This window comes from Acomys russatus, chromosome 6 (assembly GCF_903995435.1).
Source record: "Acomys russatus chromosome 6, mAcoRus1.1, whole genome shotgun sequence".
NCBI lineage: Eukaryota > Metazoa > Chordata > Mammalia > Rodentia > Muridae > Acomys > Acomys russatus.
Genome location: NC_067142.1, coordinates 79,534,955 through 79,561,349, shown reverse-complemented (window position 1 = coordinate 79,561,349; position 26,395 = coordinate 79,534,955). Strand labels below are relative to the sequence as shown.

At 45.3% G+C, this 26,395-nt stretch overlaps 1 protein-coding gene across 1 annotated transcript; it reads right to left on the bottom strand.

Moving 5' to 3' along the window:
* Window positions 1-4,386: 4,386 nt before the first annotated feature.
* Window positions 4,387-24,556, bottom strand: Bpnt1 (3'(2'), 5'-bisphosphate nucleotidase 1). The gene is made up of 9 exons (XM_051148091.1): window positions 24,409-24,556; window positions 22,054-22,158; window positions 17,329-17,436; window positions 15,542-15,590; window positions 13,180-13,271; window positions 12,098-12,142; window positions 9,078-9,275; window positions 7,433-7,538; window positions 4,387-4,535 (listed from the first exon to the last, which is right to left on the bottom strand). The coding sequence occupies exons 1-9, from the start codon at window positions 24,526-24,528 to the stop codon at window positions 4,387-4,389; spliced, it is 972 nt and encodes a 323-aa protein (XP_051004048.1). The 5' UTR covers window positions 24,529-24,556.
* Window positions 24,557-26,395: the final 1,839 nt, after the last annotated feature.

The following is a 26,395-nucleotide window of genomic DNA, read 5'->3' as shown; positions in this document are numbered from 1 at the left end:
AGCCAAGCCGACTTCAAATACAGGAGCTAGATTTTTTTTTTTTTTTTTTTAAGATTTATTTATTATGTATACAATATTCTGACTCCATGTACACCTGCATACCGGAAGAGGGCACCAGATCTCCTTATAGATGGTTTGTGAGCCACCATGTGGTGACTGGGAATTGAACTTTTAAAAAGATAATGTGTATAAGTGTTTTTCCTGCACATATGTCTGATCTCTGCATGTGTGCCTGGTGCCTACAGAAGCTACAAGAAGTCATTTGATACCTTGGAACTGGAGTTACAGACAGTTGTGAACTGCCATGGAGTGCTGGGAATCAAACCCTGATCATCTGGAAGAAAAGTCAGCTTTTCACTGCTGAGCACCACTCCAGCCCCCGGACTTTTTTTTTTTTTTTTTTTTTTTTTTTTTTTGGTTTTTTGAGACAGGGTTTCTCTGTGTAGCCTTGGCCATCCTGGACTCACTTTGTAGACCAGGCTGGCCTCGAACTCACAGCGATCCACCTGCCTCTGCCTCTCGAGTGCTGGGATTAAAGGCGTGTGCCACCACGTCCGGCTGTCGTCGTCTTCTTCTTCTTCTTCTTCTTCTTCTTCTTCTTCTTCTTCTTTGAGTTATTTATTTATTTATTTATTTATTATGTAGACAATGCTCTGTCTGGATGTGTACAGGCCAGAAGAGGGCATCAGATCACATTATAGATGGTTGTGAGCCACCATGTGGTAGCTGGGAATTGAACTCAGGACCTCTGTAAGAGCAGTCAGTGCTCTTAACCTCTGAGCCATCTTTCCAGCCCCCAAAGCAGCCTTCTTAAAGCACAAAGAATCAAAATTAGTGTGTTGAAAATTCTCAGGCAATTCTTTTGTTTGCTTTTTGAGACAGTGTTTCTCTCTGTAGCCTTGGCTGTTCTGGACTTGCTTTGTAGACCAGGCTGGCCTCGAACTCACAGCAATCCACCTGCCTCTGCCTCTGCCTCCCAAGTGCTGGGATTAAAGGTGTGCGCCACTACACCCGGCTCTCAGGCAATTCTGTAATGCAGTTGTTTGGGGGAACTGCTGCTCTAGTGATAAAGCCTAGGGCCTTAAACATATGGTGTGTGATTCTACTTGCTTCAACCAAACCCAGAAATTTTATTAAAGGAATAAGCAGAGACCAAAACAGTTTTTAAAAAAAGCCAAGAGTGGGGATACAGCATGGTAGATAGAGCGCTGGCCTGGTTATGTACAAGGCCCTGGGTTCAATATCCTGGACTGAAAAAATGTGAAACTCATGTATAACATCCAAGTAGGAGTGTGTTAGGGCTTCTGTTTAAAACTTCTGAGCGAGACTTCGGGAGCATCAGAGACAAACAGAACCTCTGCTCTCAGAGCTCACAGCAGCCATGGCTGCCTAAGACTCCAAGAAGATGAAGCCAGTCAATATCCCAGCAAGGTGGGGTGGGGCTGGGGGAGGCTCATAAGCTCCCACCCTGAGCTGAGGAGCCGCTGGCAGCTGCTGGCTTCTGGGGAGTACAAGAGCTAGTTTTCTTTAAGGATGTAGTGTCACGACCCCTCCAGTGGAGCCTCCTGGAATGGGTCTGATGTTCCTGCCAGGGGTAACTGATTACAGCCTTTTTTTCTCATTGTGTTGGCATATTCTGTCTCTATTCTTTCTCCTAACCTTACGCCCATACCAGGACCCTTCAAATATGATGACATTTCAATGAAACGCTCTAATATGGGACTACAGCCAGGGACCGTTCATGTGGGAAAGATTAAGCCTTGTCACAGGTGGGAGCAGTCTTAGCGGGCTTTACCCTTGGGGCACCCCATGAATACCTTGTGACAGACTGAGTGGAGCTATCCTGGGTCTGGAATTCAGGAAGCAGACCTGAAAACCCTACCTGGACTATTGTCTTTCTAATTGACCCTCACCAGGAGAAGGAGACGGCCCTTCCCACGTGACTCAGGCAGTTGGGGAGGAGAGAACAACAAGTTCAGCCTGGGCTGGAGAGCGTGGGGAGCAGCGGACTGGCTGGACCAGCACATGGGCCAGAGAGACACCTAAGGACCCGTCCCGGGGAACGGATACCGGAAGTTTCACTCTTTTGTCCCTTTAACCTTTTTTCCTTCTTGTGTAAGCTAGTTGGGTTGTATAATAAAGTTTAATTATTAAGAAGCAGAGCCAACACGTTCAGGTCCAGAGTTCACCGCCAAGGTCTGCTGGTCGTCTCCACTTATTAAAAGAAACATGGCTAAAAATTATTCATTAGATAGTAATATATATATTATGGCTTACAAAGAATTAAAGTGTTTCAAGAAGCTCCAAATAGTGGCGCTCATATATTAGAAAGGAGAACTTAAAAAAAAAAAAAAAAACTGTCTTGGTTCCCACACTCCCTGCACATGAGTGCTGGGCAAAAGTTAATGAGAAAACGTTGATCCTTGACAAAGCGAGCACATGCGTACTGATACCAAGCCAATAACTTAAAAATAATGACATCTTTACTTTGCATTCTGTACCTGTATTGTTTCACTCAAGTCGGTAACTCAAAAATGACAACACTGTTACTTTGCATTCTGTACTTTGTACTGTGTGTGCCTGACTGCTTCACTGACTCCCTTGAATCCACTCCATGGGAAATGTAGCCACAAAACACTCCCTGTTTCAAAAATGTATATAAAAATCTAGACTGCTTGCCTACAAAAACACACAGATTCAAACTACCTCTGGGTTTGATGCTGTCACTTGCCAAACCCTTGCCCACCAATACTTTGAGAACTGCCATTCCCAAGGTCCTCTACCGGACTGAGATGGCCATGACAGCGTAGCCTCTGGGAGGCTGACCACACTCTAGTGGATGGCCACATGCCAAAGAGGACAAGAGCAGCACAAACTGGACTTGGTAGATGTTTAAAAAAAAAAAAAAAAGGTGGGGGGAAGGGCAAGCGGGCGGGAAGTGGCAAGAAGCCCAGGTGGATCTGGGAGGAGCCATAGGAAGAGTGTGTTTGTGGGAGGGAGTGGTGACTATGACCAAAACACAACATTTGCCTCAGTAAAATTCCCAAAGAATTAATACAAAGTTGACATTTACAGAAGGCTCTTGTGTTGCTGTTGACAAGTGCCGGAGGGGAAGATTTCAAGAGGGTGGGATGGTGGCCTCAAGGGGCATGGTGGGACACTGCAGCCCACCTCATGGCAGCCAGGCAGCAAAAACAACCTGTGACACTCTTTCATTCCATCCACGCCCCAGCTTAGGGGATGGTGCTGCCCACACTTCCAGCTGGTTTCCCAGCTGAGTTCATGCGTTCTCCATCTCCTCAAGGTCACAACAGAGCTAAAGCACGGTACATTCAGTGGAAGGAACAGGCAGCCACTCAACTCTCCAACCATGGCTTTTAAATGATGACAAGAGAATAAATTAATCTCCACAGTATTTATAATTTTCAAATACTTTTGAAAAAATCTGATATATAATATGACGGTACATGACTAAATATTTTAAAGAAACTTTCCCCATAAATCTATCAACATAAATAATATCATATGCATTTTCAGTTGGAGTCAGAAATTTAAAAAATTACTGTGAAAAACAAAACAAATTCTAGAATATCTTAAGATTCTGTGCCCTGAAGAAATATGGTTTATAAGCAGGAATGTTGATCATTAATCAATCATTTGGAACTAACTCTTTCTCATTTATCCACCTAAAAACAATAACATTTGAGCCAGTAGTGGTGTTGCATGCCTTTAATCCTACCACGCAGGAGGCAGCTCTCTGAGTTTAAGGCCAGCCTGGTCTACAGGGAGAGTTCCAGGACAGTCAGAGCCACACAGAAACCTCTTCAAAACCAATCATCGAACCAACCAACAAACAAACAAAAACTAAAACACAAATAACCCCAACAACAAAGATAACAAAAAATAAAATAAACAATAACAAAACAAACAAACAAAAAAAAATCCCAAACAAACAAAAACACCAAGACTGCTTAAGACATCAAAATTGAAAGATTATCCAAATGTCAAACCAATTGGTCTGGATAGCTAACTAATAAAAGTGAATTCTTTTTTCTTTTCTTTTTCTTTAATTTTTTAGGCCCTGTCTTCCTGTGTAGTGGAGGCTGGCCTTGAGTTCTAGCAATCCTTCTCGCTCAACCATGAGACTATCTATGACTACCACAAGTGCCACCACACCTGCCTAATGTTTTTTCAGGCAGGAGAAACAACAAATAAAATGTATAATATGCCTAAGTCATGAGAGTGTTAGATTACATAAAGTGAAGTTCTTTAATCCCATCTTCTATCCCTCACACTGATCAATGACAAACGCAGCTGGTGCTCTAATCATTCAATTAGTTAATCAGTTCTAAGACGCGCCACCCCGCGGACGCAGAGGAACTCCCTTCAGGGGATGAGCGCGCTTTTGACGGACTCCGGCACTCGGCTGGCGTAGTACTCGTAGTTCCTGAGTGCGGCCAGGACGCCTGCCGAATTCATGTGTTTGACCTCCTTGTTGTACTGGAGTGCGTTCCCGTGGATGTCTGTCAGCTTCCCTGCAGAAAATCATGGCACCATGTTAAAGGACCACTGGATCAGGACCTTTCGGACATTTCTTTGGGGATTGAGACTGGGGAGTATTGACCCTCAGGGCTCACGCTAAGCACATGGTTTACTACTGAACTATGTCCTGAACCACTCTAGTTATTCTTAAATGACTTTGTACAGTTTTTCGCACTGGAGATTAAACCTATGGTTTCATGTACACCAGGCAAGACTACCATGGAGCTACATCTCCAGCCCCCTCTATTGTTTTCATCAGTGATGATTGTTGGCACTCTAATTACGTAGTTCAGTTAGCTAATCAGTCCTAAGCTGTGTTACTTTGAGAACGGAGTCCTCCTCGGTAGGCAGTGAAACACTGCTTCAGGGGATGAGCGCCCTTTTCACGGACTCTGGGTCATGGCTGGTGTGGTCATCATAATTCCTCAGTTACATATCATAATTCCTCTTTTATTTTTGAGAAAAAGTCTAAGTTGTCCAGGCTTATTTATTTATTTAAACAAGATCTTACTATATAGCCCTGGCTAGCCCAGAGCTTGCAGTGATCTTGCCTGTACAAAGGCCTGTTCCTGTCCAATGCCTTGTTGCTTCCCTCCTGTCCTTGGAACTAGAGACTGATGCCAAATGTGAGCCCTACCACTGAGCTATTGCCCGATGCTCTCAAGTTGTATTTCTTTTTTTTTTTTTTAAAGATTTATTTTTTATTTATACAGTATTCTGCCCACACGTGTACCTGCCTACCACACGAAGACACCAGATCTCACTACAGGTGGTTGTAAGCTACCATGTGGGTGCTGGGAATTGAACTCAGGACCTTGGGAAGAGCAGACAGTGCTCTTAACCTTTGAGCCATCTCTCCAGCCCGTATTTCTTATTTTTTAAAAACATTATTAGAGTTAGGATTAGGAAAAAAAAAAGGAAAAAAGTTTATGTGTACAGTGTTTTGCCTGTGTGTGTATACTGTGTACCACATGAGTGCCTAGTGCCCTTGGAGGTCAGATGAGAGCTTCAGATCCACTGGAATTGGAATTACAGATGATTGTGAACCACTATGTGGACACTGGGATCTGAACCTGAGTTCTCTGCAAGAATAGCCAGTGCTTTTTTTTTTTTTTTTTTTTTTTTTAAGATTTGTTTATTATTTATATACTATTCTGCCTGCTCACCAGAAGAGGGCGCCAGATCTCATTATGGATGGTTATGAGGCGCTATGTGTTTTCTGGGAATTGAACTCAGGACCTTTGGAAGAAGAGCCAATGCTCTTAACCTCTGAGCCATCTCTCCAGCCCCCAGCCAGTGCTCTTAACCATTGAGCCATATCTCCAAGGATGTAGTTGAATATCTTGGTATCAATTTCTTTTATTATAAAGTGCACTTTTCAAAATGTTTTGTCTGTCTGTCTGTCTGTCTGTCTTAGTCAGGGTTACTACTGCTATGATGAAACTCCAAGACCAAAAGTAACTTGGAGAGGAAAATGTTTATTTGGCTTACTTATCCCAAATCACAGTCCACTGAGGGAAGCCAAGGTGGGAACTCAAACCAGGCAGGAACCTCTGGAGGCAGGAGCTGAGGCAGAGGCCATAGAGGGGTGCTGCTTACTGGCTTGCTCCTCATGGCTTGCTCAGCCTGCTTTCTTTCTTTCCTTTTTTTTTCTTTTTTGTTGTTGTTATTGTTGTTGCTTTTCAAGACAGGGTCTCTCTGTGTAGCCTTGACTGTCCCTGGACTCACTTTGTAGACCAGGCTGGCCTTGAACTCACAGCAGTCTGCCTGCCTCTGCCTCCTGAGTACTAGGTTTAAAGGCATGCGCCACCATGCTCAGCTGTTCAGCCTGCTTTCTTACAGAACCCAGGACCACCCAGCGATGGCAGCACCTATGAGTTGGGCCCTCCCCCATCAATAGTTAATTAAGGCTTGCTATAGCCCGGTCTTATGGAGGCATTTTCTCCACGGAGGGTCTCTCCTTTCAGATGACTCTGCTTGTGTTGATAGAAAACTAGGGCCTCATACATGCTAGCCTGTGCTCCACCTCCAAACCTGGTCCCATCATCTACCTTCTAATGTTTAAAGATAGGGTCTCATCTTTAGAGTACTGCCTGTTTTTCCAGAGGTCCTGAGTTCAATTCCCAGCAACTACATGGTGGCTCGCAGCCATCTATAATGTGATCTAATGCCCTCTTCTGGAGTGCAGGTGTACATGCAGGCAGAACACTGTATACATAATAAACAAATCTTAAAACAAATTATTCTCTGTGCGCGCGCGCACACACACACACACACACACACACACCAGCATGATTGAAAAAATAATCTGGAAGCTAGAGTTACAGCCAACCCTGAGACAGCAGACACAGGTGCTGGGGACTGAATTCATGTTCTCTGGAAAACTAAGAAGTTCCATGAATTTCTGAGCCTGACTTACAAAACAAACTCCAGGCCAGCCAGGGATGCAGTGAGACCTTGCCCTAATGAAACAAATAGCAACAAGAACCAACTATTAAGTTAACTGTATGAAGATGAAAATCCACTCTTCTCAAAGACTAAAAACTAAAGAAAATTGTTTGTTAAAATTTTTTCCTTGCTGATGTAAGAATGAAGGGCTTGGAAGGGCTTGGAAGGGACCGTATCTAAGCTGCCCTCCAGTATTTGCATTCTAGGAATCTAGGTAAGGCATTTTAATTGAGGGCTGTATAGACGGTTCAGCAGTTTGATTCCCAGTAACCTCATGGAGGCTTACAGCAGTTCTAGTGACCTGAGACCCTCTTCTAGCCTCCAAGAGCACCTGGTATGCACGTGGAACACAGACAAACATGTAGACAAAGCACCCTACACATAACATACAATGCCCGAGTACAGTCCAAAGCCACAGTTCTCCAAGATAACACGGACTAACCTCCCACAGCATGTAAGATCACTTCTGGGGCACAAGTATCCCATTTCTTACATCCAGGACTCGCAAATACATACGCAGAGGCTTTGCCTTCGATCAGCTGGATGATCTGTAAGGGTGAAAACAATTATCCTCCATCCATCATGTAATAATTGAGCTGCCAGCAAGAAAATTGCATGTCTTATTAAAGACATTTCACCAATTCCTGTCAGGCTTAGCTGAAAGCCTGAAACAGGTTAAATAACGCCAGTGTTATAAAGAGAGAAAACAGGTGCATAATAATGCACGGTAACCGAAAGGGGAGAGAGATGATCATTTAAGCCACTATCCATAGTTTTCTTATTCACATGGCTTTTCTTACTAAAAAGGAAATACATATTCACTACTGGACAAGTAGTGTTTTTAAACTTGTAAAAAAAAAAGGGGGCTATTACTAAGTAATAGAGAAATAATTCAACAGCAACACAGCGTACAAGTCCAATGGGTGTGCAGTGCTGACTAGCCTAATAGCTTCTTCCAGGGACTTGGGAATCCTCCTCTATTGCTCTTTCCACTACTCAATTGCAAACCATTATTACTGATTGGTATTATTTGGTTTCTCTGAGACAGAGGTTCCTGTAGCCCAGGCTGTATTCAAGCTTGACTTATAGCCAAGGATAAGATAACCTACAGCTCCTGTTCTCCTGTCTCCATCTCCCTAGTGTCAGGACTGCAGGAATGCAGCACCACACTTGGCTTCCTTTTGCATTTAATTGTCTTCCTGGTCTCTGTGAAGACTGGGCGGAACAGAGACCATTTAGAGGAGGCTACCGCAGTACTTCGAAGGATGATGACAGGTCTCAACTGGCCACTTAGGTAGGTGAAAGGGAAGGTATCGGGGAAGGAGTAATCAATGTTATGTATTTGGGTAGGGCCAGGCTGACGGGAGACTCAGCATCTGGCTGAGACAATTAGGAAGATGGCGGCCTCCCTCAGGTGGCATGTGGGGGTGCCCCTGGAAGGATGATGAGCTCCCTCTGGGTATGAGGGGTTTGCGGTGGCTGCTCAGTGGTGTCGAAGGGATGATAGGCATGGTGCAATGACATGAGGAGAGCAAGACTAGGGCGTACATCACAGTGGGTTTCACTTCATGATGTTCTGAGGAGCCTGGAAGCCTGGCTAAAGGAATGGGGCCATAACAGAACAGGCACCGGTAGGCACGTGCTCAGAGTCTAGAGAAGCAAGGTCTAGAAAGAATCCAGGAGGGCTCCTGGGAGCTAAGCTCCTTGGCAAGGAGTAGGGGTTGTTATCCCATATGAAAAAGACTGAACCTTAAACTTTTTCCTTTTTTTTTTTTTTTTTTTTGCCATATTAGGTTCCAATCCAAGGTCTTGTTCATGGTAAATTGTGTTGTAAAACTAACATATACCTTTAATTCTTTACCGTGTGTGTGTGTGTGTGTGTGTGTGTGTGTGTGTGTGTGTCTGCCTTGACACTAAGCTTTGTTTCCAGCCCTTTTTGTAATTCTCATTTTGAGACAGTCGCACTGAATCGCCCAGGTGAGCTTTAATCTTTATTCCTCCTGCTCAGTCTACTTCACATTTTCATAAGCTCAGTGTTTCCATTAGTGATGGTACACTTCAGAGCCAATGGCATGTGTTCTCTGTACCTTGTTTCCTGCTCCCCCGACTCGCAGCACATTGTCAGGGTTCATGGCCGTAACACAGTCTGTGACCAGCTTGTTGCTGTGGGATCTGGTAGTTGTGATAATGTGCTTCCCAGCAGGCGCCTCTTTCAGCTGAAACCCAAAGGCACCCAAGCCCAGAACTCCCCAGATGGTCCTGCCCAGCACAGCATCAGGTCCTGCCTGCGTGAGATGACAACAAAGCTTATGAGATGACAACAAAGCTCACCGTCACTGGGGAAAGATGTCAGCCACAGACGGAACAGTCAGCTAGCTACACTAAGTTCAAGTAACCAAGTTTGCAATAGGAAATATTGTTTTAGTTTCAAAAGTTAAAAACACACAATGTTATAAAATGAAAGGACAGTAAATTGACTTTCTTTATTCAAGGGACAACAGGAACTGTGTTACCTAAATGAGCAACCAAACAGGCCGATGCTGAGGAAGGCAGTGGGCAGTGGAGGCAGGGCTGAGATTGTAACAAGTGCTCTGATGGAAGGACAATGACAACACAATCTTAGAAGCTGTACTTTCCTTTGTGGAGTTCAGAGAGTTTTGACCACATTGCTAAGAGTATACTTCATGTACAGAACATATTTTAGGAAAAGTCAAATTGATGTTAAGACAGCAAGTCCAAACAACACAGTATCATCTTAGCCTGGGAGGTGTACGGTGAGACCAGGCATGGGAGTTGCTCAGCACAGATGTGTCAGGACCACACCAAGTTCTCCATGCATTGGCCCAGCTGGTCCTCAGAGATAGCTAATAAGCTGGCTGAGGAGCCTAGAATGTTCCTGTGAAAGTCCAGCTCATCTGGGTTCAAAGCCCCCGTTGTTTCATTTTATTTTTGGAGACCTGGTCTCAGGTCTCACTGTGCAGCCTCGGCTAACCTGGGGCTATGTAGACCAAGCTAGCCCTGAAAAGACTTTGTTTTAACTTATATGTAGGTATGTGCATCGTGTGTGCCTCAATCTAGAGTTCCAGGTGGTTGTGAGCAGCCATGTGGGTGCTGGAAACCCATCCTGGGTCGTCCGCAAGAGCAGCAAGTACTTCCAACCGAGCTCTTGCTGCAGCTCTGAAAACGCGCTCTGCCTTTGCTTTGCATTGTTGCTTTTGAGATGGGGTCTCACTATATTGCCCTGGATGGCCTTGAGAGGACTCTGCTGCCTCAGCCTCCCAAGAAGGTGGGACTACAGGTCGCTGTCACCATCTTCCTCAAAGTGGACACTGGGCAACTTGAGCTAACTTGTCTAGATGTTTTCAAAGGCATCCCTTCTTTGTCCTAGAGAAGTGCACTAGTGCATGCAGGCAGAATAGCTTAGTCAGGCTGAGCATCCTGAGAGGCAGAGTCTGGAGCAGGGGGATGGTTGGCAAGGAGTGTGTGCGGGGTCAGCACCTGTAGAAGGAAACAGTGTGGGCAGAGGGGAAATGGGCTGCAGTGTGGCTAGGCGGAGCTCCGGCTGTGCCTGTGGGATACACCAGAGCTCAGGAGGCCTTTCAGAGTGGCCCCAAATCAGAAGGAAACGCCAGGCCTTTATATACTGGCACTTTCTGGTCACGGGAAGCAGGCTGGGGTAGGAAGGCTCTGCAGAGGGAAGGCACTACAGAGGAGGGAAAGCCAACTCTCAGAGGCTTGGCATGACAGGGTGCGTGCTCTCTCCTCCTGACCATAGCGCAGACCTGGAATCTGGAAAGTTCCCTCAGGCTCTAGATATTCATGAGGCTCTTGCCTGTAATTCAGCATGTGGGAAGCAGAAGCAGGCAGATTAATCCTGGGCAACAGAGTGAGCTCCAGGCCAGCATGGGAAACACAAAGAGAGCCTATTTCAGAAGGATTTCACACTCCGTTTGTGAACGACTTGGAAGACAAGAGACTGGCCTATGGACCCTGGTGTCCTTAATGGACTCCCATGCCCTGGGCTCCTGATCTCAGCTGCTTCCACTGGGAAGGCCCCACATGAAGGCTGGCATTTGCCCTTCCATATGGTGGCCACTGTTAACTGAGGTTGAGAAGCTAGCTCCAACACAGACTGACTTACTAGTTAGTACTTACTAGAATCAAAAGTAAGCTTTCGGTTGCTCAGTTTTTTGTTTTTTGTTTTTTTTAATCTTACTCAAGCGAGCAAGAGAGAATAAGAATGGGGCTTGGAACTCACTTAGAATACCAGCTCCGCTGTTTCCCCAATGGTGACATCGACAAGTTCAATGCTTCATTCAGTGCCCACCCCTCTGTGTGTTCATTCCTAGGAATTGAACCCAGGGCCTCGCACTTGCCAGGCAAGCTCTCTGCTGATGAGCTGCATCCTCAGCTTTCTTGTCCCTTTCCTTCTGTGTCAGTCTGACTTGGCCGCTGGCTGGTCTTAAGCTCGCTCTGTAACTCATGACTCCCCTGAACTTGCCATGCTCTGCCTCCAGCTACTCGAGGGTCTGTACCACCTGGCCAGTTGGTGCCCCTTTCTTTAACACGGCAGGTGTGTGGTGAGTGCACAAGCGCTAGCGCGTGTGAGTCCCTTGAGCCTGGCAGCACAGCGAGTGCCTGGTAAATGTCAGCAGGGATGAGGACCATGCGTCTTCAGCCTCAGACACCAGTGCAGCCAATCTCCCCGCTTCTACTCGTTGCAACACAATTTAAGGCATATGCAGAGGGCAAAGAGGACAAAGAGGACACAGCACAGCACAGCACAGCACAAGGCAGCGCAGCTCAGCACAGCGCGGCACAGCACAGCACAAGGCAGCGCAACAAAGCACAGCACAGGGCAGGGCAGCACAGCACAGCGCAGCACAGCGCAGCACAGGGCAGCACAGCACAGCACAGCGCAGCACAAGGCAGCGCAGCACAGCACAGCACAAGGCAGGGCAGCACAGTGCAGCACAGCACAGCACAGCACAGAGGAAGGAAGAAGATGCTCAGAACAGGAGGAAATGAACCACAGGGCGGACCAGGTGCCACTGTGCCTGACGCTTTCCTCCCTAAAAGTGGAACCAAAACTCTAGCTGTGCCTCACCTTTGCTTCGTTCCTGTGCTCCCTTAACTTCTCCTTCTCATTGTTCTGTGGAAAGCGAATACAAGTTTCCTAGTCTCAGAAATAAGGGATGAAAATCATTAACAATTCGTAAGCACTTAACATCTCTAGTGTAGACAAAAGGGGCCATGCATACCCCCTTTCCTATGAATTAAATACCCTTCTTTTAAGGAATATTGTTAAAAATCCAAACCTGTGCCCATGTGTACTCTGTGAAGCCAGCAGAGCCACGCTGTAAGGACTGACACCTGAACACTCCAGTCTGACTCTCCTGACATGCAGAGCCACTCTGGGAAACTCCAAGAAGTAAATCAAATTTCTAATCATATAAGCAGCAGGAACAAATAAATTTGCATTACACCTAAGCAAATAGGAAGCCTGCTGTTGAATCAGACATTCAGAAGTGATAGCCCTGACTCTGGTTGGTCTGTTTTCCAAAGCTCATTAACTTCACATTAATATGAAAACTCTTAAATACTTCACTCAGTACTTTCTTTAAAATTTAACAATATACTCTTACTCTGAAATTATATTGATCTCTCGTTTCTAAAGGAGACAGTTTCTTTAAAGTACAGCAGGAAGTCAAAGCAGCTGGAAAAACAGTAAGAAGGAGGGGCGACAAGCATCATTGGCAGGCTGACTGTACTGACAGCGGCTGAGGCACTGTGCAGCAGCATTTGAGAAGCAACATGGCTAGCATCTGTCCTTTGTTGACACGGTTCGTTTCTTCAAAGTGCTTTAAGAACTACCTGTAAACCAGGTGTTTTAATGACCATGCTAATCAAGAACCAAATGGGTAATTTCCAAACTACTGCAATTGGATCATAAGTACATAAAAAACACAATGCACCCAGTCCATTTAGCCATATCTACACTCCTGGCCCCAACATCCTCAGAAAATTCTAGTTGAGTAGGTGAGGGGCAGCCTGGGAAGCCATACCTGGAGAAGCCCGTCCCCTCGTAGCTGCTTGTACAAATGGGCGTGATAACAGCTAGACTGGATGGCGTCTGGGCTCCTTAGACACTAGATGTATCTAATATTTTTGTGCCATTGGCAGCAATACCTGGTAATTGTAATACGGCTGGTTGATGATGCCTGCGATGGCCTTTCCTTCATAAGCAATCCCAATGAGAACTGTTACATTGTCAAGAAGACCTGTGAAGGAAAGAATTAAGCACGTCACTCTCTCACGTTGTGGTTAACCACCGGTACATCAAACGAACAGCTGCTGGACTCATTACTGCTATTATTATCTTCTTATTATTATTTTATTGTTTTCCAGGTACAATTGCTCTGTGTAGCACTGGCTGGCCTGAAACTCACTCTATAGACCAGGCAGGCCTCGAACTCAAGAGGTCCACCTGCCTCCACCTCTTGAGTGCTGGGAATAAAGGCGTGTGCACCACACCTGACTGCTAGTTAGTTTTGCTGTAAAGGCGAGGGATTTGCAATGATTCACCCAAGGACAACTGTACTGGAGACAAATTCACAAGCTCTAAAGAGCCGCTCAGGGACAGAGATGGGGATTGGATGGACAGCCACAACCACACTCTCCTTAGCAGTTTGCAAACCCATGGAAGCCACAGTGGCAAAGCCAATACTAGATCCTTCTTGCTCCTTCTACCCCATCCAGTGTGCTCTGACTGCTGGATCAGGCTACTGCTCCTGAGTCCATCCCCAGAAATAATTCTCTGCCTCTGACAGGTGTTTCAATGCAGACTAGGGCTCATCCTGCAGTGCTGGGTCACCCAATCACTATGATGGGCAGACTCCCCTTCTGTTAGTCAGGGTTAATCAAAGCTCTAGGGTGGATTTTCTATTTCTCAAAGGCTTCAGAGATGTTTTCAGTACACACACACACACACACACACACACACACACACACACACAGTACATATGTGCACTCCCTAGAGTACCTACGCATGGGCCATACTCACACAGACACACACACAAGTATATGTGTGCCACACACACAAATATATGCACACACACACGAACACACTGACTTTCACACATACACTTTCATACATACCCTCACACTCACAGTTCATATATGCACATTTCACACACACACACACACACACACACACACACACAAAGACACACTCTCACACATTATGTATGCACATTCCATACACAGACACACACACACTCACACACTACCCCACACAGTCACATACACCCTCACACAGTATGTATTCCTCCTCCACACACTCACAGTATATACACATGTCACAAATACTGACACATTCAGTCACTATCACGCTGTCCCTTCCATGAGCTGATAACATTTTCTCTGGCAGTTATAAGAAATATCCGCGAGGGGTGGAGAGATGGCTCAGAGGTTAAGAGCACCAGCTGTTCTTTCAAAGGTCCTTAGTTCAATTCCCAGCCAACCACAGGATGGCTCACAACCATCTATAATGACATCTGGTGCCCTCTTCTGGCATGCAGGCACACATACAAGCAGAATACTGTAAAAAATATAATAAATAAATCTTTAGAAAGAAAGAAGGAAAAAAGAAAGAAAAGAAAAGAAAGAAACCCACAAAGTTCGGAACCAATTGAAGAAAACCTCTGGAGGTCTTTCTGGAGGTTTTGCTGCTGTTTTTAGACAGTCTCACTCTGCCCTTTAGCTCTGGCTCATCTGGAACTCACTGTGAAGGCCAGGCTGACCTTATAGTCTTCCTGCCTCAGCCTTACAAATTCTTGATGTACATCTTTACTTCAGAAGTACAATTTTAGGCGTTTAAAACCCTAAGTCTGGCTCTGAGACCGAGTTCTCATGACTCTTTTGCTTTGCTTTGTCTGGACACAGTCTCACTCTAGCTCAGGCTGACCCAGAACTCACAGTGTACCTCAGTGAAGCTGGCCTCAAACACAAAGCAGTTCCCTGCCTCAGTGTGCTGAGATTACAGGTGTGAGCTATCACACAGCTCCCCTTAACTTTTAGGCCTCTGGTTTGAATTCGATGCTTTCTGGTTTTCCTCACCCCCTGAAAACCTCAGAGGACGAGCAGGTACTGTGTGACTGAGATGAGGGGAAAGCGGGATGCGGTGCTGCGGGGCTGAGTGGAGAGTGAGAGGTGCTGTAGGACTGAGATGAGGGGAGAGTGGAGGGATGCTGTGAGACTGAGGGCAGAGTGGGGGATGCTGGGGGACCAGAGCGTGGCAGAGCCTTTCTCTAGCCCACTAAAACCAGGCGTCAGCACTGTCCCTCAGGTAAGAAGGTTTACACCAATGGGTTTTCCAATGTAGGACCTCAGAACTGAGCTGGGAGAGTATGTGAGGTGGATCTGAAGATGAGCTCTTCTAATTACTACTCATGAATGACAACAGACAGATGCGACAGCAACTCTTCTTCTGCCACAGGAAATGTGTCACAGCCTTGCCTCAGTGCTGTACATGTAGATGAGAGATACTGACCTTCAGTGTATTCCTTGGTGCCATCTAAGGGGTCAACCCAAACCACAAGCTGCAAAAATAAAAATGGGGGGAAAAGAAGAAATGGTAAAGTATGTAAAATTCAGAGGTAAACAGATTAAAAAGCCCCCCTTTTAAAGATATTTGAACACATTATTATGGAAGGCTTAGGCAACACCATCAGCTTTGTAATTGTAAAAAAAAAAAAGCTTCATAATTATGGAGTATGACCATTTAGAGTAACAAAAAGCTGATTTAAGAACCCTTGCTATAGTCAGGTGTGGTGGCACAGGCTTTTAATTCCAGCACTCAGGGAGACAGAGGCAGGAAGATCACTGTGAGTTCAATGCTATCCTGGCCTACAAAGCAAGTCTAGGACAGCTAAGGCTACACAGAGAAAATCTCTGTCTCAAAAAACAAAACAAAACAAAACTACAACCTTGTCAACTTAGCTGATAAATGTCCCCTGTCACTTGAACACTAAACACAATGTCATGAACTAACTTAGCTCTAGATGGCGCTACAGGAAAAAGTTCAACAAGGCACTGACCAATGGAAAGTGGTTACTTATTTGTATGTATATGCTGATCTCTCTGTGTTTTTGTTTTTGTTTGTTTGTTTTTTGGTTTTCTGGACTCACTTTGTAAACCAGGCTGGCCTCAAAATCACAGTGATCCACCTGCCTTTGCTTCCCAAGTGTTGGGATTAAAGGCATGTGCCTCTATGCCCAAGTGTGTGTGTGTGTGTGTGTGTGTGTGTGTGTGTGTTTCTTTTAAGATAGGGTCTCTCTGCATAACCCTGGCTGTCCTGGAACTCACTACATAAACATGGCTGGGCTCAAACTCACAGATCCACCCACTTCTGCCTCTCAAGAGCTGAGAGGCAGGGCATATGTCATCATCGTGGCCTGTACTTGCTGATTTAAAACATAAAGAAAAGGTTTGGTTATGTTAAGGACACAAGTCATAGTCACCTAGGAGTATGGAATGGCTTACAAAGTGGAAGGTAGACTAAAGAGGCCCCTCCTGCTTAGGACTTTCAGCATGACTCAGAATGCCCTCCCATCCGCTCTCAGGACACTGGGGAGGAATTTCTGAGACACTCCTGACATCATGTCCTGTTATCTTTTTATCCTTTTTTCCACAGAACAGAATTTACTCCTCTTAATAATTACTCTGTAAGTGCAATATTGAATAATTTAAAACCAGGATGCCCTGGAGCTGGAGCTACAGGCAGCTGTTAGCCTTCCAGTGTCATTGCTGGGAACCAAACCTGGATCCTCACCACGAGCAGCCAGTGTGCTCTTAACTGCCAACCCACCTCCAGCCCACGTGAGAGGACTTCTATGGTTTTCTGAAAGGGCCAGCCTCAACACTAACACAATGCTTTGTTACCAAATCTACTGAACAGCAAAGAAGACTCTTACTAAAACTTTTTTTTTTTTTCTTTCTTTAAGACAGGGTTTCTCTGCATAGCCTTGGCTGTCCTGGACTCGCTCTGTAGACCAGGCTGGCCTTGAACTCACAGAGATCTGCCTGCCTCACTCTGCCTTCCAAGTGCTAAAACTGCTTTTAATAATGTTTTCTGAAGGCAGAGGAGACCCACAGCAGACAGTGCGCTGAGGGTTGGTCATGTGTCCATGTGGTTCCTGCTACTTCCTCTGCCTCTGACAGACTCAGTGTCTGACTGCCCCTGTTTTGTAACCATGCACTTTCCCTCTTGGAGACAAATTGCGTTCCCTTCACAATAGCAAGACACCAACAGAGGAAAAGCATAGAGATGGGCCGTACATCTTCCTCCTTAATAGCACTGTACTGCGATGGGCAAGGTTGCCTCAGGATCTCTTCCCATTGGCCGTCTTCAATCAGCTCTTGATCCACTTCCCCAGGAGGCAGATCCTGGAACAGAAACAAGGTGACACTGCTGAAGCCATTTGTTCCCACAGTGCATTGTGTCCCTAACAGGAAATGCAGCAAGTGGGTTCCTAGTCATTCTGTTTACCTCATGTCTTCTGATCCTTTATGGTAAACCTAGTGTAAGACTGACAGGAGGTGGGGAACATGAAGCGAGGATTTAGGACTTCCCTAGTGCTCCACTCTGAGCTGGAAGTGTGGGCGCCAAGAAGAGCCTCCTCACAGAAAGTTTCTCTAACTTCATGGCTGGGTCCTAGCTTCATTTAAGCCCTGTCAGGAACATCTAGAAGGAACCCAAAGCCTTTTTCTCTTCCCTGCTTACCTAAAATTGTAAATAAATGCACTTTCTTTACTTCACACATTTCTGTTTCCCATTTTCCTTTGGAATGCTGGGAGACTGAGGCAGTGGGTATGAACTTGGTTTACAAAGGGTTCCAGGGCTCGGGATGCAGCTCAGTGTGGTTCAGCTACTGCCCAGCAAGCACCTCGGTATGATCCCCAGCACCACAAAACAGGCAGCGTGAGTGAGGAGAGAAAAGATTGTTTAAAAAAGATCTTTTTATGGAGCCCAGTATATCTACTTGATTGGCTGAAGCAGGAAGAATCCAAGGACAACCTGAGCTACATAATGAGACTCTGTCAAAACAAAATTAAAATTAGAAAGAAGACAGGGTCATCAATATGGCATTTTAGTCTTAGAGCAGTAAGAACAAGGAGTGGAAGGAATATAATCACAGATGAAGGAGTCGCCATGTTCCTATCTGGAGAGGATATGACCCTGCAGGAAAGCACTAAGACTCCACCAGAAAACTTCTGGAATTACCAATACTTTCTGCAAAGTGTCAGGATACAAACATGACGTGGTTTTTTATACCAATGGCAAACAATCTGAAGAAGAAATCAACGAAACAATCCCATTTATAGTAGCCTCAATAAATAAAAAAAAATATTTCAGAGGAAAGCTAAGCAAGGAGGTGAAGAAGCCCGATGGCAGCTGCCTTTAACCCCAGCACTCAGGAGGCAGAGGTAGGTGGATCTCTATGAGTTTGAGGCCAGCCTGGTCTACACATTGAGTTCCTGGCCAACCAAGACTACATAGTAAGATCTTATCTCAAGACAAAAAATTCTAAAAAAGAAATCAAGGCAGAGACTAGTAATGAAAGACCTTCAATGTTCATAGAGTGATAGAATTAATGATGTAAAAATGACCATCCTAGCAAAAGCAATATACAGACTTAATGTAACCTCCATCAAAATCACCATGATTTTCTTCATGGAAAAAGGAAAAAACAAAAAAACAAAAAAACAAAAAACCAAGACTTAAAACTCAACAAAAAAGGTCCCAGACAGCCAAAGTAATCCTGAACAAAGGCATCACCATATCTGGTTTCAAATTATACTACAGAGCCATGGTAACAAAAAGGTACTGTTTTCATGTAGGGTACAGGCACAGAACAGATGTGTAGGTCAATGCAACAGAATGGAGAAACCCCAGACTAATGTCAAACAATTACAGCCACCTGAGTTTTGTCAAATACACCAGAAATGCACACCAGAAGCAAGAGCATCTTCAAAACCTGGTGCTGGGAAAACTGTATGTCCATATGTAAAAGAATGAAAGTTGACCCTTCTCTCTTGCCTTGAACAAAAAAAAAAAAAACAACTGCAGGGGCTGGAGAGCTGGCTAAGCAGGTAAGAACAATGGCAGCTCTTCCAGAGGACACAGGCTTGACCTCCAGCACCCACAGGGCAGCTCACAACCATCTCCAACTCCAGCTCCAGGGATCTCATGCTCTCTTCTGGCTTCCACAGGTACAAGGCTCACAAGCAGAGCACAGCCATCTAGGCAAGCAAAACACACACACACACACACACACACACACACACAAATAAATAAATAAATCTGCATTCCTATAATCCCAGCACCTGGGAGGAAGAGGCAGACAGATCTCTGAGCTTTGAGGCAACTATGATCTACATAGCAAGTGGCAGGACAGCAAGGGCCACCTAGAGAGACCCTGTATCAACAAAATACAACAAAAATGGGCTATAGAACCGAACACAGAATTCTCAAAAGTAATATGAATGCATAATGAACATCGTAAGAAGTGTTCAACATCACTAGCACAAAGGGAAATGCAGATTAAAGCTACTTTGGGATTTTACCTTGTCCCAGTCAGAATGCCTATCATTAAGAAACCAAAAATTATAAACTCTGGTGAGGATGTGAAAAAGGAGGAACTTGTTCACTGTTGGAGTGTAAACTAGTGCAGCCAATATAGAAATTTGCGTGAAGCTTCCTCAAAACACTAGGGATGGAACTACCCTGTGGCCTAGCTGTTCCAGTCTTGGACATGCCCCAAAGCTTGACATTTCACTATTGAGAAGAGATGGGTTGCACTTTTTAAAAGCTGGAAGGGAGACACTCATGGCTAGAAACTGCTCTCCCTTGACACTATGGTGCATTAAAACCCCCAATACGGTGTGTGTGTGTGTGTGTGTGTGTGTGTGTGTGTGTGTAACTCCTCCTATGTTGGCCAGGAGGTCCTAGTGGTCCTTAAAACAATACCAATGCTTGTCATTGTTCTTGGCTGCCACTAGAATTAGCTGACAAGACCTTACTGCTGGCGACACCACACACCTTGGTTGCATGATATAGAGAAATCAAGCTAGAGATGATCGGGAAACATCTTCCCGCTGGCCAGCTTTCATGGTGCTGGAAGGTACTATGCAGGCTGGTGGGGAGGAAAACACTACCCAGCTGTAATCTCACAAACTACAGATCTGTCAGAGAAGTTGTGCCCACTTTTACAACAGTGGCATGACTGTCATGAGAGGTAACCAAGTGCTCTTGATTGATTCTGAAGTCTACTCTGCTGGGGGAAACCCATGCTATTTATTTATTTATTTATTTATTTATTTATTTATTTATTTATTTATTTATTATGTATATAGTGTTCTGCTTGCATGACAGAAGGGGGCACCAGGTCTCCTTATAGATGGTCCTGAGCCACCATGTGCTTGCTGGGAATTGAACTCAGGACCTTTGGAAGAGGAGCTAGTGCTTTTAACCTCTAAGCCTTCTCTTCAGCCCCCAAAACCCATGCTTAGTACTGTAAACCCACTAGTCTCTGTCAGTGTATAGAAAAGGAGGTCATCAGCCCCATCAGGGAATTAAATTCTATAGCTTTACTAAATTCACACAGTGTCAAATAATGCTTTAAATACACATGTTTATTCCCATATCTAATTCCCACTTAATCAGAGAAGACTCACTTTCTGGTGGACTATGATGAACTGAGAGAGACATGGCGGCGTAAGAAGACCAAGTTACAGCTGACTGCTGAGCTCTAAATAAGACATTTACACCATGCCCTCTGAGGTTCACCAAGTTACAGTTGACTGCTGAGCTCTAAATAAGACATTTACACCATGCCCTCTGAGGTTCACCAAGTTTTGCAGAAGAGGGGGCAGAAAGATGGTAAGAGCTGGAACATGGGGGGTAAGAGCCACTGCAATCATGAGCTCCCAATAAGCACAGATTACTGCTCTGGGTCTGAAAGAGAATGAGTTCATCAACAGCTAAGCAGAGATGGAGGAGGGACGCAGATGGGACCGCTCCTTCACTGCTGAACTGTTCCCTACAGACTGATTCAGAGAAAGGGGAAGCCACAGCCTTCGGTTATGTGCCACTGTTGACTAGGCTCCAGTGGACAGTCCCCGGCAATGGTTACACAGATGGCTCTGCTTAAACTAAATGGGACACAAGATAAAAGCAAACGTCATGAACTTGGGAAAGGGACAGGGAGGGAATGAGGGGGTGGGAAGGAATGGGAGGAAAACCCAGGAGTATGGGGAGTGAGTAACCAGAATGCATTATACACATGTGCTAAACTGTCAAAGAACTAACTTAACAAAACCCAAAACATGCTCTGTTGTTTCAGGTATAAGTATGCAAGTCTAATTTCTGAAAGGAAGGACAAGTAAACAAACCAAGCAAGACTCGGTCTATCTCAAAGTCCCAGAAAGTTGCTGACTCTTAAACTTTAATTTAAAAAGTATTTATTTATTTATTTATTTATTTATTTTAATGTATATGAGTAATCTGACTTCACACACACACCCAGAAGAAGGCATCAGATCCCATTACGGATAGTTGTGAGCCACCATGTGGTTGCTGGGAATTGAATTCAGGGCCTCTGGAAGAGCAAACAGTGCTCTTCACCACTGAGCCATCTCTCTAGCTCTAAAATTTAACTGTTGATGCTGGGGCTCAGACCCAGGGCCTCACACATGTGAGCCACGTGGTCTTGATGCTACGCCTCCTCCCACATTAGAGTCTCACATGCAGTAGGCAATGTCCTACCACTGCCCTCTCTGATGGTTTTAAAGCTGCATATTCATTACAATGGTGACCATGTCTCCATTACTAAGAATGGAGACTTAGCCTAGAAGTGGACCAAAACACTATAAAATCAGATTGTTTCTTCTAAGGACTATGATCTTTCCTGTTCAAACACTAGCTCCAATGCTAAGACTGTAACCATGGCATGTGACCAATGGCACGTCAGTTATGCATCTACCTGGGATGGCCACTCTTACCTCCTCCCCTATAATTGTCAGCTTGGGGAATTTCCGTGCCAGGGAAGAGCATATACTCATCTGCACCAAGCGGTCTGCCTTGGTCTGCAGGTCTGTGGCTGAGGTCTGTAATGAAAAATGCAAATCTCAGTGCAGGTACAACTAGGGAGAATTAGTCTTTCGACGCCCAAGTGCACAGTAGTCATATCATTTACATTTTATTTCCAGATTTTAAATTCACAGAGCTTAGCCCCAAATGAATCAGATAGTCATGTGCCTGCTGCTTCTCAGAGAATTAACAGCAGTTAAGACTGGGAAGTGAAGCTGGGTGGAACTGCATGACTGTAATCTCAGCACTTTAGCAGGCTGAGGCAGGAGGATTGCCATGTACTTGAGATCAGCTTGCACTACAGTGTGAAACTGTATGCCAATAAACAAGTATGCTTTAGAAACACAGGCTGCGTATACGCTTGATAGAGATCAAACCTGTACCTGGCCCACATGGAGCGAGTGCTCTACCACTGAGCTACATGCCCAGCTCCATAACGGTTCAAGTTGGCAAAGGTGCTTTAAAATTACTTGGAACATTTTCTTCTCTAGTTGAGAAATTATTTTATTAGATTTGAGATACCAACCTTCTTTAAACAGGTTAAGGGACAGGAAACTACCAGTGTGGTGGTGCTACACGCTTTTTATAATCCCATACTTGAAAGGAGGAAGGAGCAGGTTCAACAGAAGTCCTAGGCCAGTCTGGTATACACAGTGAGATCCAGGCCAGCCCCGACAAGTGCTGCGCCAGCCTGCTCTATATGGTAAGATCCAGGCTAGCCTCCATAAGTCCTATGTCAGCTTGGTCTATACAGTAAGATCCAGGCCAGTCCCCATAAGTCCTGGTCTACACAGTGAGTTCCAGGGCAGCCAGGGCAGCACAAAAAGACCGTGACTCAAACCCAGAACCAACCAACCAACCAACCAACCAACCAAAAAAGGCATAGACTTATACTGTTTCAAAGTGAAGCTAAAACTCCATTACCAGTGTATGAGGAACACCTTCTACAACTTCCCCTCACTCATTCTTGTAACTCAAGGGGTCCTGAGGATGATGCGCTAATATATTAGAAAGAATTCCTGGGTTTTTATATTGGGGGGTTGAGAATGGAGATGAACTTGAGGCAGGTTTCACAGGGCTCAGATTGCCCTGAACTCACAGGATAGCCAAAGCTGGCCTTGAACTTCTGAAGCTCTTGCTTTCACCTCCCAAGTGCTGGGAAGATGAGTGTCTGGTGGCCTTCATAGCAAGCACATCACTTGGGCAGCACAGTAGGGCTGACCCTGATGGGTGGCGGGGGTGCAGGTGACCGGGCCCTGGGGACGTGAGCACAGGAGAGCTAGCTCTGCAACTTGTTTGCCCTGTGTTGACATGGGTGAGGGAGAAATGCTCTCCCAGACCCTTGCCCCTTGCCACCTACGGCAGGCAGGAAAGATGGCCCTGGGGTCTGGAGAGTGGGAGAACTGTCCCTTGCTTGCTGCAGCGCTTGGGAGAGAAGCCCTGTACCTCACTTGGGCAGTACAGCAGAGCTGGCCCTGATGGTGCGGGTACGGATGAGCCATCTGGGGTAGGGCATGAGAGCTCGATCCAGTGGTGTGGGTGCGACAGAGCTGGCAGGCTGCTCAGATACCTCTCCAGCCCAGTTCCAGGGCTTTAAATTGGCCCACCCCAACATCTACGAGCTGCTGGAGTGTGGTCCTGCAGAGCCAAAGCTGCAGGATCTCCATGACACAGAGCGACAACTGAGAGAAGTTCCAGTAAGGTTCCAGTACTGATGCGGCAGAAGCCAGAGGCCTTGAACCAGACCAATGACTCATTGCAACCAACATTTGCAAGCAAAGAAATGTGGACAAAAGGGCATACTGTGGAGCATACTGTGGCACACTACAGCTTCCACAAGAAGATTTTTCTTTTCCTCTGTTGGGGGAGAGGTTGCAAAGGTGGAGGTCAAGTACAAAGAGATGGGGAGATGAGTGGAATTGGGGTACATGATGTAAAATTCACAAAGAACCGATAAAAAGTTTTTAAAAAGAGAGAAATATTTATCTAAACATCACATTTTCACAAACATGTCACATGTTCTAAGGTTGCATGGTTTTGTATGAAATAGATTATAATCTGTTCTGGAGGTAAACTTCAGTCAGAAGACCCAGTCATATACACAAAGATCTTGGATGACGTCTGGGGTTACTTAAAAAGCAGACGTGCAAACTAAGGGCCTCGGGATCTCCATTATTTCCGTTGTTACTTGGTCTCGACTATGACAGTCTTCACCTACTGTGACGAACAAAGACCATGACTGCACAAATGGACAGGATTTCCAGTACCTTCTGCACAATTCCCAGGTCTCCTTCAGCAATGACACACCGGACTATGGTTCCTGCCTTCTGGGCGATAGAATACGCTGAGGCCACCAGCCGCATCAACACAGTGTTGCTGGAAGCCATGATAAGCCCTGAAGGAAAGGAGAGAACTGTTTTGTTACCTTAGAGCCCAGCTACCAGTTTCAATAATTGAATTTGAGCAAACACATGGCAACTGAGGGCTTGGGTTGCCTCAAATAACTGCACAGGTTAATAAATACATACTAAAAGACTTGGAAAAGATACAATTTTGGAAATAACTCTCTCAAGCCTTATAACACTCTTTTGTAGTCAACAAAGAATTTCAAAGTCTGGAGAAATGAACCCAGCAGGTGAAGGAGTTTTGAGTGTGAGTTGTGTGAGGGGAAGTCTTAGGAGCTAAAAACATAATATGTAACACCAGCCTTGGTGAGCTGATGTTTTGAACGATAGAGCTGGTAAGGGCAAGGGAGGGGTGAACAGCCGACTTGAGTTCACACAGGTGAACTGTGAGAGGAACTGCACTGTACCTCGAGAAAAGAGCGTTTGCCTTGTAGTCCAGTTTACTCAGGGCCCTATGTGCAAACCCTAGCACTGTTTAAAAACAAACAAACAAAATCAAAATAGAGGCTGGGCGTGGTGGTCCACACCTGTAATCCCAGCACTCAGGGAGACAGAGGCAGGGGAATCTTTGTGAGTTCCAGGCCAGCCTGGTCTACAAAGTGAGTCTAGGACAGCCAAGGCTACACAGAGAAACCCTGTCTCGGAAAAACCAAAACCACCAAATAAGCAGACTCAACTGCATGTAATTGCAAGTATGTAGCCCTGTCCCTATGTAAACCAGGTGGCTTTGAATTCACAGAGGTTCACCTGCTCCAGCCTCCTAAGTACTGGGCCCCGTCCCAACTCTGTTTATGTGACAGTCTCACTATGTAGCCGAGGCTGGCCTCAAAGTACTAATTCTCCTACCTCAGCCTCCTGAGCACAGGTATGACAAGTATATGCCACCACACCTGGCTTCAAGAGAAAGATTTAAAGGACACTGAAGGGCCACTCCAGTGGGGCCAACTGAGGTGTTAGTGGACACTGTATCACAGCTTGGTATCTTCCATCCCGTTTCCTTCTTTTCCTTCTACAAGTGATTTATACAAAGTTCCCTAGAAAGAAAGACTGCTGTACTGAGGCAGCCAGGTGGTGGCACATGCCTATAATCCCAGCACTCAGGGAGGCAGATCTCTGTGAGTTCCAGGCCAGACTGGTCTATAAAGCAAATCCAAGACAGCCCAGGTTACATAACACAGAGAAACCTTGTCTTGAAGAAGAAGAAGAAGAAGAAGAAGAAGAAGAAGAAGAAGAAGAAGAAGAAGAAGAAGAAGAAGAAGAAGAAGAAGAAGAAAAAGAAAACAAACCCCTCCATCCCACCCATCCCCAAGGGTTTATGGGGAACAAGCCTAGGGCAAAAACTCTCAGGCCAGAGGTAGAAGTCATGTAAAGCCTTGAGTTCAATCCCCATTACAGGAAAACACAAAAACAAGATCCAATTACTGGCCCAGACCTATATGAAATCCTAGAACTCAGAAAGCTGAGGCAGGAGGATCCTAAGATGGGGACCATCCTGGGATGGATATATATATATCAAGTTCTAGGTCACCCTGGCTAAATAAAGATGCATTGTTTCAAAGACAACAACAGCAAAAACCTTTAAAACTAAAGACAAACAAAGCTTTTCCGACTCAGCACATGATTATTCTTTATTCACAGGGACCATAAATAAAGAACAAAGAAACTATTTGTTCCTTTGACAGTTTCTCACTGAATAGCTGACTGAACACACCTTTAAATCCACTTGCATCATTTTCTGTTGCCTCTGATCTAATCACAGGAATTGAAAACATAAATGGGCAATAAGCAAGTGTGGGAAAGATGCGGTTGAGGGGCTGGAGGCATGGCTATGTGAACAGGAGCTTAGGAT

Bases quoted from the DNA above. Each gene is read 5' to 3' on its own strand.
- Bpnt1 (XM_051148091.1), bottom strand. From the start codon at position 24,528: ATGGCTTCCAGCAACACTGTGTTGATGCGGCTGGTGGCCTCAGCGTAT. The intron at 13,272-15,541 runs GTCAGTATCTCT...TTTCCTTCACAG, and splicing joins CACCAAGGAATACACTGAAG to GTCTTCTTGACAATGTAACA. The intron at 4,536-7,432 runs GTTAGTCCGTGT...GATTTTCTGCAG, and splicing joins GATCTTACATGCTGTGGGAG to GGAAGCTGACAGACATCCAC.